At 38.5% G+C, this 13,063-nt stretch overlaps 1 protein-coding gene across 6 annotated transcripts in view; it reads right to left on the bottom strand.

The window, feature by feature from the left end:
- Window positions 1-13,063, bottom strand: part of ANKRD44 (ankyrin repeat domain 44) — a 142,505-nt gene that overhangs the window by 75,001 nt on the left and 54,441 nt on the right. For all 6 annotated transcript variants that reach the window (XM_088135680.1, XM_088135682.1, XM_088135681.1 and 3 more), the window contains exon 3: window positions 4,996-5,074. In XM_088135680.1, the coding sequence (XP_087991806.1) occupies window positions 4,996-5,074 (79 nt within the window). The remainder of the gene's footprint in view (window positions 1-4,995; window positions 5,075-13,063) is intronic.

Raw genomic sequence — 13,063 nt, 5'->3', positions numbered from 1 at the left:
GTAACCTTGATGGGGGAGGAGTGACAATAACTGTTTTTATAACTGTGGTAAGGAAGATCGGAAGTTGCTTCATTAAATATTTCTTTTCTTTTTCTTCTCTTTTCTACTGCACTTTTGTCTTTTCTCTTTTTAACTTGGTTTTCTATATTTTTCCCTATGTTTATCTTTTATCTGTTTAAAAAAATTCTAATAAAAATTATGATAAAAAAAAGAAACAAGTTTAGAGCAATAGTGGGATTTGAACTCAAAACTTACTGCCTCAAGTTCTCGACCACAACACTGCATCAGTTGCTCAGCCCAGTTGGCATGATTATCAACCCAGAGGGCTTGCCTATAAACTCCTCATGGAGATCGCTCTGTTTCTTCTCCACAAAGCCATTCATAAGCCCACACTGTGAGGCTTGATTAAAAACACAATTCAGGACCACAAACATCGACACTGACAAATCATTTAATGCACCTTAAAACCAGCATTCCATTTATGCATTATTCTGGAGAAGTAAAATGGACAAAAGTAAAATATGCATTATTTTGGAGAAGTAAAATGGACTGAATTGGCTTTTAACAAGTGGGGTGGGAGTCTCATCTGAATTCAGAAGGAAACTGTAGGGCACCCTCTACTTGCAGGGTTTGGAAATAAATGTGGCATTTCCTTCAAGCATAGTAGAGTGGTACCTCGGGTCACGAACACTTCTGTTCACGACCAATTTGGGTCACGAACAGCTCTGTTTGCAAAATTTTGCTTCCGTTTGCGAACGCCGGATCGGGTGACAAACAGGATCCGCGGCCATTTTCCCTCCCGTGACACGTGGTCGTGGCTTCCTGTAGGGAGGGGGACTCTCCCTCCAAACAATAACCGCCTCCCCACCTGCCTTCCTGTCCTCCATGCCAGAAGTCGCCTCGAGCAAGGTTAGCGTTCTCTCTCTTCGTACTGTATTTTGTTTCATATTTTTGTGGTTTTTTAAAAAAAATACATATGGTTCAGAACAGATTAACCATAATTACATTGAACCTTATGGGAAAATTTGATTCGGGACGCGACCAAAATCAGGTCGTGACCAAATTTGGAGGGGTCAGAACGGATTAACCGTATTTACATTGAACCTTATGGGAAAATTTGATTCAGGTCGCGACCAATTCGGGTCGCGACCAGAGTCGTGGAATGAATTAAGTTCGTGAACCGAGGTACCACTGTACAGAGATTGTACAGGTAGTCCTCACTTACTGACCACTCATTCAGTGACCATTTGAAGAGTTCTGCATCTGTTCAGAAGTAATGTAATACTTTATTGATTAGTCATTAGGCCATATCAGAATACAAAATATAAAACACAGAACAATAATAAAACCATATGTTAAAAATAGAATAAAAGAAATAAGTAAAAGAAAATGCAAATCGTATTTCTGTCCCACCCCTATAATTTACCCCAGTCAGATCCACATATGCAGTTCTCAACTGTACTGTTTTGTTCAAATAAAGGGCCATATTATATGTAATTTTTGGGTTCTGACCATACATGAAATAAGTTGTTTTAATATAAGGATCCTAATAGGCTGTTCGTCTAATGTGCGGTCCAAGATAGTGATCTTTCTCTTTCTTATACAACTGACATTCAAATAATATGATAGCTCCATTAATATTAACATCTCCCTGTCTATTATTTTTTTTGTATTAGCTCTATTTTTATAGTTTTTAATATTTTAATAATTAATAATGATAATGATTTTAGGTATTTATTGTTTTAACTTTGTTGTATGCTGGCCAGAGTCACTGGCTTTGTGAGATGGGCGGCTATATAAATTAGACAAATAAATGAATAAATGTGTTATGTCTTCTATCTCTGGGGCTCCGCAAATACGTACATTATAGCAGACTGCCTAATGGCTAATCAATAAAGTATTACTAAGTAGATGTGTGTGTTCTCATATTCAGAATTAGCTTTTGGTTTTCAGTTTTGAGTATCTGATCTTCTCTGGTCACGAAGAATAACTCTTGGCCATATATTAGTTATTCAGAATGGGAAATAAATAGTTTTAATGAAAATAACACAATTTTGGAGCTCTCCCTCTTATATACATTTTCTATTCCATCGCTTAATTTTCCTTGTTTTCTCCTGTTATTTTACCACCTTTGAAGGACATTAAGCAGCTAAGCTCATTAGTGAAGAAGCAACAACCATACATTTTTATAAAGCTGACAGCATGTTGTTGTAATTAAGTTTTTAATACTACCATTTTAATTGCAGAATACAGAAAGCTTTTAATTTATTTATTCAACCTTTAAGAAATATAAAGCACTGAACAGGCTGAGAAGCTCTGTTTTATTCTAAAACACTAAAAGGCAAATGTTTTTTCCCCACATGTCTTGAGTTTTGACAACTAATAAAAATATTTTTAATACCTCTGGAAGAACTACAATTAGCCTGACATTGCACAAATTACCTATCTCTACAATCAGCATTAGTACAAATACTGCCAGGTTTGAGTCTGCAAGAATTCAATAAAGGCATCTAAATGTTAAAATTCCAGCCAAGATGTCCCATGCAGTACCATGCTGTAGAGCAGCAGAAAGTGGAAAGATGCTGCTTCTACATAAAGCTGGAGTGAGCAACCTGTGCCTTCTCGGGTGTCCTTAGTCAATGGGCCACAAGGCTGATTTTTCCAGTTTGGAAGGTTCTGAGGAGCAGAATCGGGTCTATTTCACCCCTTGACCCTCAACTCTTAACCTCAGCTCCCCAAATGGGCCACCATGGATGGCATCATCAGCAACACACGTGGAGCCTCCAAGGTCAAATATATATTTTAAAACTGTACAGCTCTCTACTGCAAGGAAGTTGCCCACTGTGGGTAATTTGCATACCTTCCAATTCCCAGTGACTCTAGGAGGTTCACAAATAAGTAACATTAAAAGGAATAAAACAATACAATAATAAACAAGAACAAGGAATAAAAGACGGCAGACTGGATAGGAGCAAAAACAAACCCATAGAACCTAAAGGGGCTTTGTGAAAGGCCTGGTCAAAAAGCCAGATCTTCAAGGCCTTTTGAGACACCAGCAGAGTGGGGGCCATCCAGATCTTGGGGGAAACCTTGTTCCAGAGGGCAGGTGCTGCGACAGAGAAGGTGCATTTCTGGGGACCCAACAGATGGCATTGTTTGAACAAAGGTACCCAGGGCACACTAACTCTGCCAGTTTGAATCGGCTGGGCAGATACTATGGGAGACAGGTAATCCCTCAAGTAACCAGACCCATGTAGGGCTTTATAGGTAACAACCAGCACCTTGAATCGCACCTGGAAGCAAACTGGCTACCAGTGCAACTCACAAAGCAGGGGTGTTACATGGGCTTACTGAGGCATGTCCATCACTGCCCATGCCACTGCATTCTGGACCAGTTGAAGCTTCTGAGTGGTCTTCAAGGTATGCCATTGTAGAGCTTGGTAACGCTGAATTTTACAAAATTCCCTTTAAAATCTAACTTTAAAAAAATGCTCCAGCAAGGAAAATTGCTGTTTGGTGTACTCCTTTCAATGTCTCCCTTCTCAGCCTTTCTGCTTTTGCCCCCAGTCTTCATTTCAGGACCTCTACAGTTACTGAGCCCTCTTTGGGCAGTTGTCTGAATTATAATGCCCATTTAGATCTAAGAGCTTAAACAGACATATTCTTGTATTGTTGAAAATCTTGGATTTCCCACTTCCTTCTTGTGCCTGGGTGACCCTGTTTTGGCTATAACCAGAAGCATTCAGACTTGTATACTGGAAAGAAATGGTTGCCTTCTTTTTATTGATGGTGGGACATTTCCTTATTTTTTAGATATATCCAATGTACAACATTCTGGACCACTAGAAAGGATTCAGAATCAGTTACTTGTGATATTGGAAAGGGGATAGCAGTTTATTGAGAATTAAGTGCCATCAGAAATATTTGGTTGGCAAATATTACTAGAGTAAGGGAAGAAACAATTGTCTCAAAGCCTAGTCTTGGACCAGATGATTGAAACCTTGTGCCCACTAGATGTGTTGACGTACAACTCCATAATCTCCAACTGAGGGAGCCACAATAGCTAAGGGTGATGTAATCAGTAGTCCAACACCTCCAGAGTGCATAAGGTTGCAAAAAGCTGCTTTCAAAACTTCAGAGTTTTTCAAGGTATTCCAAGAAGCAGTGAATACAGCCAACTTTTCAAAGTGGTTAAATATAAATTAGGTTTCCACTAAGTCCTTCGTAACAGCCTTTACATTGTGTTATGAAAAAAGTTGCATTACTGTTCATTTTTTTGCAAAAAGCTGCTTTCAAAACTTCAGAGTTTTTCAAGGTATTCCAAGAAGCAGTGAATACAGCCAACTTTTCAAAGTGGTTAAATATAAATTAGGTTTCCACTAAGTCCTTCGTAACAGCCTTTACATTGTGTTATGAAAAAAGTTGCATTACTGTTCATTTTTTTAAGTTATGTGGCTAACACTCTAGCCTTAACAAATAATTATGACAGCTACAAAAACCATCTTGGAAGCCAAAGCATTATTTGAGGGAAGCTTAACATCTGACAGTGCCAAGTTACTACAGATTGAACACTGGAAAAAGCAGTATTTAGAATGCTTTCAACAAAAAAAGTAACACTGGCAGTTAGAAACACAGACATATATTGCAGGCTTCCCTACCCTGGTAGCCATCACATCTTCAACTCTAGTAAATTCCAGCTAGCATGGAAGTTGATATTCAATATACCTCAGGGTTCCTCAACCTCAGCAACTTTAAGATAGCTGGCTGGGGAATTCTGGGAGTTGAAGTCCACCCATCTTAAAGTTGCTGAGGTTGAGGAACCCTGATGTACCTGGAGGGTACCAGGTTGGGAAAGGCTGATGTAGTAAGCAACTGATGTATTACATATATTAAACCTCTTTGTTTCTATTACCAAGTGAAGTATTGAACACTGTAGCATTTATGAACATTTCAATCATTTTGCATTCGTAATTGGCAAATGCTTAGGATACATACCGGACAAGATGAGGAGCTCAATAATCTCTGCATCTCCCAAGAAAGCAGCAACATGAAGTGGGGTACGCTTCTCTGTGTCCTAAAAAAGAAAAATGATGGTAAAGAAAAAAGGCCATTACAGATCTTGTGCCATACTAACTAGGAGGTTAAGACCATCACTTTGGATGGTCTGTAGGCTGCTTTTGGCGGGGGGGGGGGTGCCTTTGAGTCAGTGTTGACTCCTGGCGACTGCAGTTTTCTTGGCAAGGTTTTTCAGAAGTGGTTTGCCCTTGCCTGCTTCTTCCCAGGGCTGAGAGAGAACAACTGGCCCAAGGTCACCCAGCTGGCTTCGTGCCTAAGGCAGGACTAGAACTCACAGTCTCCTGGTTTCTGGCCTGGCGCCTTAATCACTACATCAGTCAGCTCTTTCTGTAGGCTGTAGGTCTGTGGAAGAAGTATGGTTAGGTCCTGCTTACTCTTGAAGACCAATGCAGAACACCGAATGGCAGGTAGAGGGTCCGTGCCAAGCTTTCCCTTGCTCTAGCTGCCCCTACCTCCCTTAGCAGGAGTAGCAAATACAGTAATCAATACACTGACAGCTTTCCTATTTGCAGTACTGATATTTGGTACCCCTACGGAACTGATTTGAGGATTGAGAAAGACCTTCAGAAAACGCCTTATTATTTTATAAATGATGGATTACTGTATGCAAAGTGAGATGGCATTGCTTACTAAGGCAGGAATGAGAGAGTTGGGCCTATGCAGCCAAACTTTAGAAAACCAATGACTTCCCACCCTCTTCCTTTTTAGTTCATTAGTTGAAATCAAATCCAAAATTTCCTTCCTTGGGCCTCTCACGCTTTCTTATACCTCTGGGACTTTACATTTTGGTCTCAAAATGGCATTTTGGGGAAGATTAATCTGCAAGTGGGAGAACACAATTACTGCAGGTATATATTGTATTCCTGATATTATTTTATCTACTTAAGACTTTAAGCATGAAGATCAAAGGCACATCGTTTATTCTTTGGGGGCTGAGTATGAATTCAAGTTGCCATCTGGATTTTAACTAGTTAATGATGGTTGATTTCTTGTCAAAGTTTAAAGTTATTAAACACAAAAGTGCGCTTATTTTAAGGGGAATGATAGTTTTCCTCATAAAAACAAAGCATGTGTAAGTTACACAAGAAAAAAACAGCCAATGTAATGATATTTAAATTTATGAACACTTCTGTGAACTTTTAAAAGAGAGTAGTATCTATGCATCCTATACTATCCATTTTTTTTATTTTCTTGCTGTTGTTTCTTGCACATTAAAAATCTCAGAAACAGACTCCTTATTATTCTGTATCTTTCCAAAATGATGTAACAGCACTGTCCCAGAACAGGTAGGAGTTAGCTTGTGACCTTTACTCTCTTGCAGGTAGCATCTCTTTGGATGCCAAAAGAAGAGCCATTTGGTGGGACTAATGCTCACCTATAGAGCACCTTGTTTGTTTAGTGAACCTGAGATGGAGATCTAAGGTGGAAGTTTATATAGCTGTCACAGCTCTTTCCACTGTGATAGTTTTGATTTAAGCTCTTTCTTTCACTTGAACTATTTATATCTAGGTCTGGTTGCAATTCTCAGGGGACAGAAGTTATGAGTATTTTATTTTATTTTTTGCAAAATGCTCCAAAGCATCTTGTGCATGGAAGCCAAATTTGAAAACAATACTGTGTTTAAATTATATCTATTGCCATGTAGCTGAGGATGGTAGCTTGAGTTAATCTCAGAAAATTTAGAATGATTTGTAAATACAGGCAGTCCCGGGTTAAGAACATCTGACTTACAGACAACTCATACTTATGAAAGGGCTGCCTATTACTAAAAATGGTGGATGGTGTTCTCCTTCCTTGAGCCAATGAACTGCTGAAGCCGTGTGATGTTTTCATGAACTGCTGAAGCCGTACATTTTTAATATACAGCCTATTTTCAGTGGTTCATGAAAACATTGCGTGGCTTCAGCGGTTCATCGGCTCGAGGAAGGAGAATGCCATCTGCCATTTTTAGTAATAGGCAGCCCGTTCATAAGTATGAGTTCCAACTTACATACAAATTTGAGTTAAAGACAGACTTAGGAACAGAGCCCATTCTTACCCAAGGACTGCCTGTAATATCTTTTTTAAATAAGAAAACACCTGCCTGTCTATACTCTGAGGATAACAGGTATATGGTGAATTAGGCGGCTCCCTGATAAAATGAGCTTGTTATGTACACTTGGATCAAACTGAATACTGCTATGAGATCTGTCCAGTTCCCTTCAGATCTTTGATCCTAAAGCTGCCTATCTCTACAGCGCTGACACTGCTAATGTTTCATATGTTATCCGTAGTGAGTGACTAGCACTCCAATATTTGGTTTTACCATATTTATCTACGTTGGGGTTTCTAAATGAGTGCTGTCTGCAGGTTTTGGCAGCTGTTTGGCAATGTGTACTCCATGCCCCCAACCCGAAGAAGGTCTCTCTCCACAGCGCTATTGTCTATCTGCTTGCCTTCTGCTTTGTGTCCAATCAGTACAGCTACTCTGAAGGTCAGGGCAAGGGGAGAGGAGCCCCTGCCTGCTGCTCTTTCTCCTGGTTTATGCCACTACTCATTCGTTTATTTAAAAGTTTTATATGGACACCCATCTTGTAAAATGGCTTCTGGGTGGCTCACAGCAATAATAAAACCAAAGACAAGAAAAACAAGAAAACCAGGCATCTGGCCCACAATCTCCAATCCATCAAACCATACAATCCTCAGACTCCAACCTCACCCTCTTCCAGTGCCTGGTTTTGTTTGTATGGTTAGAAACTACCAGTAAGAAAGCAGGGCTAGAAGATACTGGTAAACAAGCAAATCCAAAGTTTGTCAATGGCTCCTAGCCCTAATACAGAGCAGACCCCATTTATCCTGCCTTTATTAAAGTATCCCACTTTTAAGGTTTTAAAAATTAAGTCCAACCTTCTGAAATTATCTGGAAACATGTTAGACATCACTGCAGAACTTCTATACCTAAATAAATTAATAATATCCTTAAATCTACCATCTGGGGCTTTCTTGAGTCACAGAGTTCAAAGTCGAAACTACAAAGGCAGCAATTGCACTCAGATATTAATCAGAGTCAGATATTCTTAGTTTCATTCAAGTTGCAGCACATTTAGGCCATATCTTAGGAATATGTGGGCATCCTAGATACAGCATTAAGCTCAAACAAAATTTTAAAAAACACACACACCAAACAATAAAAGTAAAGATTTCCTTAATTTGAGCTTGTCTCTTGATGATATGTACATATCTTTATGTTTTCTTGCCAAAAGTATAGGAATGTTTTGTATTGCTTTCCTTCTCATTACTTCCAAGTCTGGCCTACAGATGTGGGATTCTATTCATTAGGCCTAACCTTACTTAGCTTTTTTCAGCATTAGCCAACATAGGCTAGGTATCCAAGAGTGAGTGTCAACTGGAGACCAAGTTATCATGTTCTATACCAAATGACAGAAAAACAATGGCAGGGCTCATATGTTCTTTATAAATATTTTGAAAAACTCAAGTTTACATAAATAATTTAATCAAAGAAACTAGACTGCAGAGGAAGGACAGCACACCTGATTAAGATAAGCATGGTATGTTTCAAGTACAGTTCTTAAACAAACTGAAAAAGGATGGCCTGAAACAATAGATAGATCAAACAATGCCAAGGATATATCTGTTGAATACAGAAGCGAGATTAATTTGTTGTTTTGCTTCATTCTTCAGCAAATTTATATTTTGCATTGTTCTGCAAGTTAACATGCTAAAAAAAGCAGACTGATGGATGAGGAAGATAACTTTTGCTGAGAAAATCATAATAATAATGAATGAAGGACAACTGCATACGGGTATTATTCAATCACTTAAACATGTCTTCCTCAATCTAATGAATTCCAAATGAGTTGGACTACAATATTGGTCAATATGGGATTATGGGAACTAGAATCCAAAGAACTGGAGAGCACTAAATTGCGAAAAGGTATTGTTTACATGGATTTTCAATTAATACTGTAATACATGTGAAAATAATCAGTTTTCCAGTGTTGCCAAGAGAACTGCATGGACTGCAAAGGCAGGAAAAACAAAATTTACTGACTATATTTTTGTGATAGTTCGAGCTGGAGCAAATAAGTCTATCACTGGCATATACCAATTAGGGAAGTACATCTGCATATGTGCACAAGAGTACATCCAAAATAATTTTAGGGGCTGGATCACAGCTCCAACACATGAAATTTACCTGCTCTAAATCCAGCACACAAAATGGCTCAATCTCAGAATTGGTCCATCCATCTTAAAATATGGGGAAAAAATCTTATAAACCCTTATACTAAATGCCAATTCATGGCAGCTTCATATGCCCTCAGGCTCAAGATAGTTGAATAAATCCTCATAAACTACAGTAGATTTCAGACTGCAAAGAATAAATAAGAAAAATGGGCCTGTCAATATAAAAAAACCCCAAAAACTAATGTTAATTATAGCCATGAAATATTGACTGTCAGAGAAATTTAGATATCATGGGGAACAGCCAGGTCTCTAAACTATCCCTATCTTTAGATTGGGCACAGACACTTGTGCTATACAAATTCAGTAAGAGGAATTCTAAGTCCCCTTATTCCTCATGGACAATTGGCCTATGAAACCACATGCATGAACGCCGTGTTTACAACCAGTCGCATAGAGATAAAAATCTACCAGTCATACATAAAGCCAATTCCTTGAAAGAAAAATAGAGCAATCAATATATTTGAATTGCAAGAACAATCTAAACCAAGTAAGTCCATAACAAAACACTCCCTATTATGCCCACATATAATCATATTTCTAAACATATCACATTAGGAAAGGAAACAAATGCTTGTATCTATTCTCTTTATGGCATTATGCAGCAGACTATTATCACTGTAGGAAGCCCAAAATCACACCTGAATAGTCCTGAGGATTACAACCCAACACCAGTCCTTCATCAACCAAAAGAATAACATTTTTTTTCACATGATTTGAAATGGCAAAGCTGCACTGACAATTAGAAACCCCTAAAGCAGTCTTTCTCAACCTTGGCAACTTGGCATGCTGGCTGGGGAATTCTGGGATTTGAAGTCCGTGCATCTTCAGTCTGCCAAGGTTGAGAAAACTGCCCTAAAGTAAATCACACATAATGGCCAGGAACAGCCAAATGGAAGTCGAAAAAAATACTACGTAGTCCTCTATTCACACTTTTTAATAATGACCTAATTTTGTACATAATATTAAAAGTTAGGTCCATGAGCTTCTACAACCCCTAAGCAAGCCTTAGCCTCTAGAACATTCTCGCCTCCCTTCTCTACCTACACATCTGGAAGGGGGAATGGATTCACCCATTACAATAAGCCTTAATGTGCTTTGTCTGGTTTTCAGGTATTCTGATATCTGAACAAGGTTGCTGCAGCTTATTCACCAACCCCTGCTTAAAATGAACCATAGTTCAGCATATTTTGTAAAGCCAACACATATCAGTTCCATTTTTCCTAACTTCTGACTTGCATATGGTTGCTGTTGTTCAGTCATTCAGTCAGTTCAGATTCTTCAAGACCTGGTGGACTTTCGACAGGATTGCCTGTCAGTAACTGCTTGATTTCTTGAAAACTCCTGCTTGGGTCATCAGTGACCGTATCTAAGCACCTTGTCTTCTGTCAGACTCCTCCGATTGCTTTCAATTTTCCAAGCATCTGCATCTTCTCCAATGACTCTTGTTTTCATGATAAGTATCGTATTTTTTAGGCTTTCATTTCGTTATTAGCACTTCCAGTGAACAACCCAATTTCACTTCACCTAATATTGAATTATTTGTTTGTTTTGTGGTCCAAGGTATTCTGAAGTATTTTCTTCAGCACTACAGTTCAAAGACAAGACTTTTTCTTCATTCAATCTTTCTGATGGTCCAGCTTTTATAGCCATGTGCTGCAACCAGGAAAAATATGGCATTAACAATATATATTTTATTGTTAGTGTGATGTCTCTACCATTTAATATTTTGCCTAGTTTTGTCATATTCCTTCACTCAAGTAGTAGATGTCTCTTCATTTCATAGCTTTAGTTATCATCCTTGTGAAATTTTGAGCCCACTTTTTCATTGCTTCAGCTTCTCCTCCTCTTGTTTCCATTGGATTGGCACTGTTTGACATAACCTTAGGGTCTTTTTTAATACGAGGCAGCAGACCAGCTTTTGTACTCTCTTCTTTTACCTTTAATAAATGACTTCTTAAATCTTCCTCACTTCTTGCCATTAAAGTGGTATCAATTGAATATCCAAGGCTGTTAAAATTTCTCCCAGAAATGTTAATTCAAATTCTATTTCTTCTAGTCCATCTTTTCTCAAGACATATTCTGCACGTAAGTGAAATACATATGGTGACAGTATGCAACCGTGACACACTTCTTTCCTTATTGTGAACTATTCTGTGGTTTAAAATAAACTTAGGTTGTAAAATAAATCAGAATCACTGGCTTGTTAAGTAGCTGGTAGAGTTTGTTCTATGCCCCTACTCCTAGTTCATACTAATAAGGCTGGGTATTCAGCAATTTAAAATAAACTATTTCTCGACCTGACCCCATAGGAGGAGAAGAGAGGTCACAGGAAGCACATAAGATATACTCTCACTCTGAGAGATTATTTAGCTTATCTACAAATGTCCTATTATTTTAAGTTTGAAAAGTATGTTTTCATACAAAGAATAAAGGATATTATTAATGTAAGATGGCAGTTTTATCTATTAGTCTATCCATGTTTTTAAATTCTGTTTTATTATATGCTCTGTAGCAAAATTCTGTAGTGTTCAGTTAATGTTTTATTTTCATGACCTGCAGAAGACCTATCTAATAAGAATTCTGTTGCCATTAAACATTTATTGCCAAACCAAACCCTGAATCTCTCACTCACTCACTTTCTCTCTCTCCACCCTGCTTTACAAATATCTAAAGAGAGAGAGAAAACATGCATGAACTCCTCAGGGCTCATTTACTTTATTCCAGATCAGGGCTGGAGAACCACTTAGATGTTCAAATGAAAGCTTATCCAAATGACAAGCAATTACCTTTCCTATTTGCCCTTCCTTGAACACAAAAACTTAAAAGAGAGCCACAAATTACATCTTTTCAAGAAAGGCAACTCTATCGCTTCCAGTTTGAATATCTCCCCCCAGGGCCTGCTGTGTGGGCAGGGGTGCATGGCAAGAATATATAATCCCAGCAGGATCATTCAAGGTGTGACGGTCATCCCAATTGCCTAGCTAAAGCAAACAGATGCCTATATTGGTTAGTAGCTATACAGAAAGATGCTACAGGGAGAATATCACTTTTTCATATTGCAGTGGAGAAGGCAATGGTAAACTGTTCCCATGTTTTACCAAGAAAGCCACATGGATGAAAAATACAAAATGATTGGCGATATAGTGCCAGATGATGGCCCCCTCAAGACAGATGGCACTCAACATGCTACTGAGGAAGAGCTGAGGGTCTTTCGGAGTACTAATGGTGATTATGACACAGCTATATTAAAGACTTCAGGACATCTAATTGTTGATGTTGCCATACAGGATGTCTCTATACATGGACATCACCAGATAGAGTATACAGAAATCAGACTGATTATATTATTGGCACAAGGAGGTAGAAGAGCTCAGTTTTAATAGCAAGCACTTGGCCAGGGGCTGGTTGTGGAACAGATCACAAATTGCTCATGTGCAAATTCCAAGTTAAACTAAAGCAGAAGAAGAAAGCCAACCACCTTCCATGCTGTAATCTTGAGCATACCACCATCATTTTCAAGGAGAACATCAGGAATCACTTTGAAGTCCTGAATCTCATTGATAGGGAGCCAGAGGAACTGTGAAATGGACTTAAAGTTGTTAAGGATGAATGTGAAAAGAAACTAGTGGAAGGAAAGAGAAGTGGTGATGGGTGTGCTGTTGGAAGACCTGAAGGACCAGGTTGAACATAAATCCTCCTGGAGAATATCTATGTGGTCACTAAGAGTCAACACTGACTTTAT

The sequence above is a fragment of the Python bivittatus genome, unplaced genomic scaffold (genome assembly GCF_059951505.1).
Source record: "Python bivittatus isolate LINGU-HERP-01145 unplaced genomic scaffold, Pbiv_v1 ctg000200_np1212, whole genome shotgun sequence".
Lineage (NCBI taxonomy): Eukaryota > Metazoa > Chordata > Lepidosauria > Squamata > Pythonidae > Python > Python bivittatus.
Note: the sequence above shows the minus strand (reverse complement) of the source record. Positions and strands in the feature narration are given on the sequence as shown.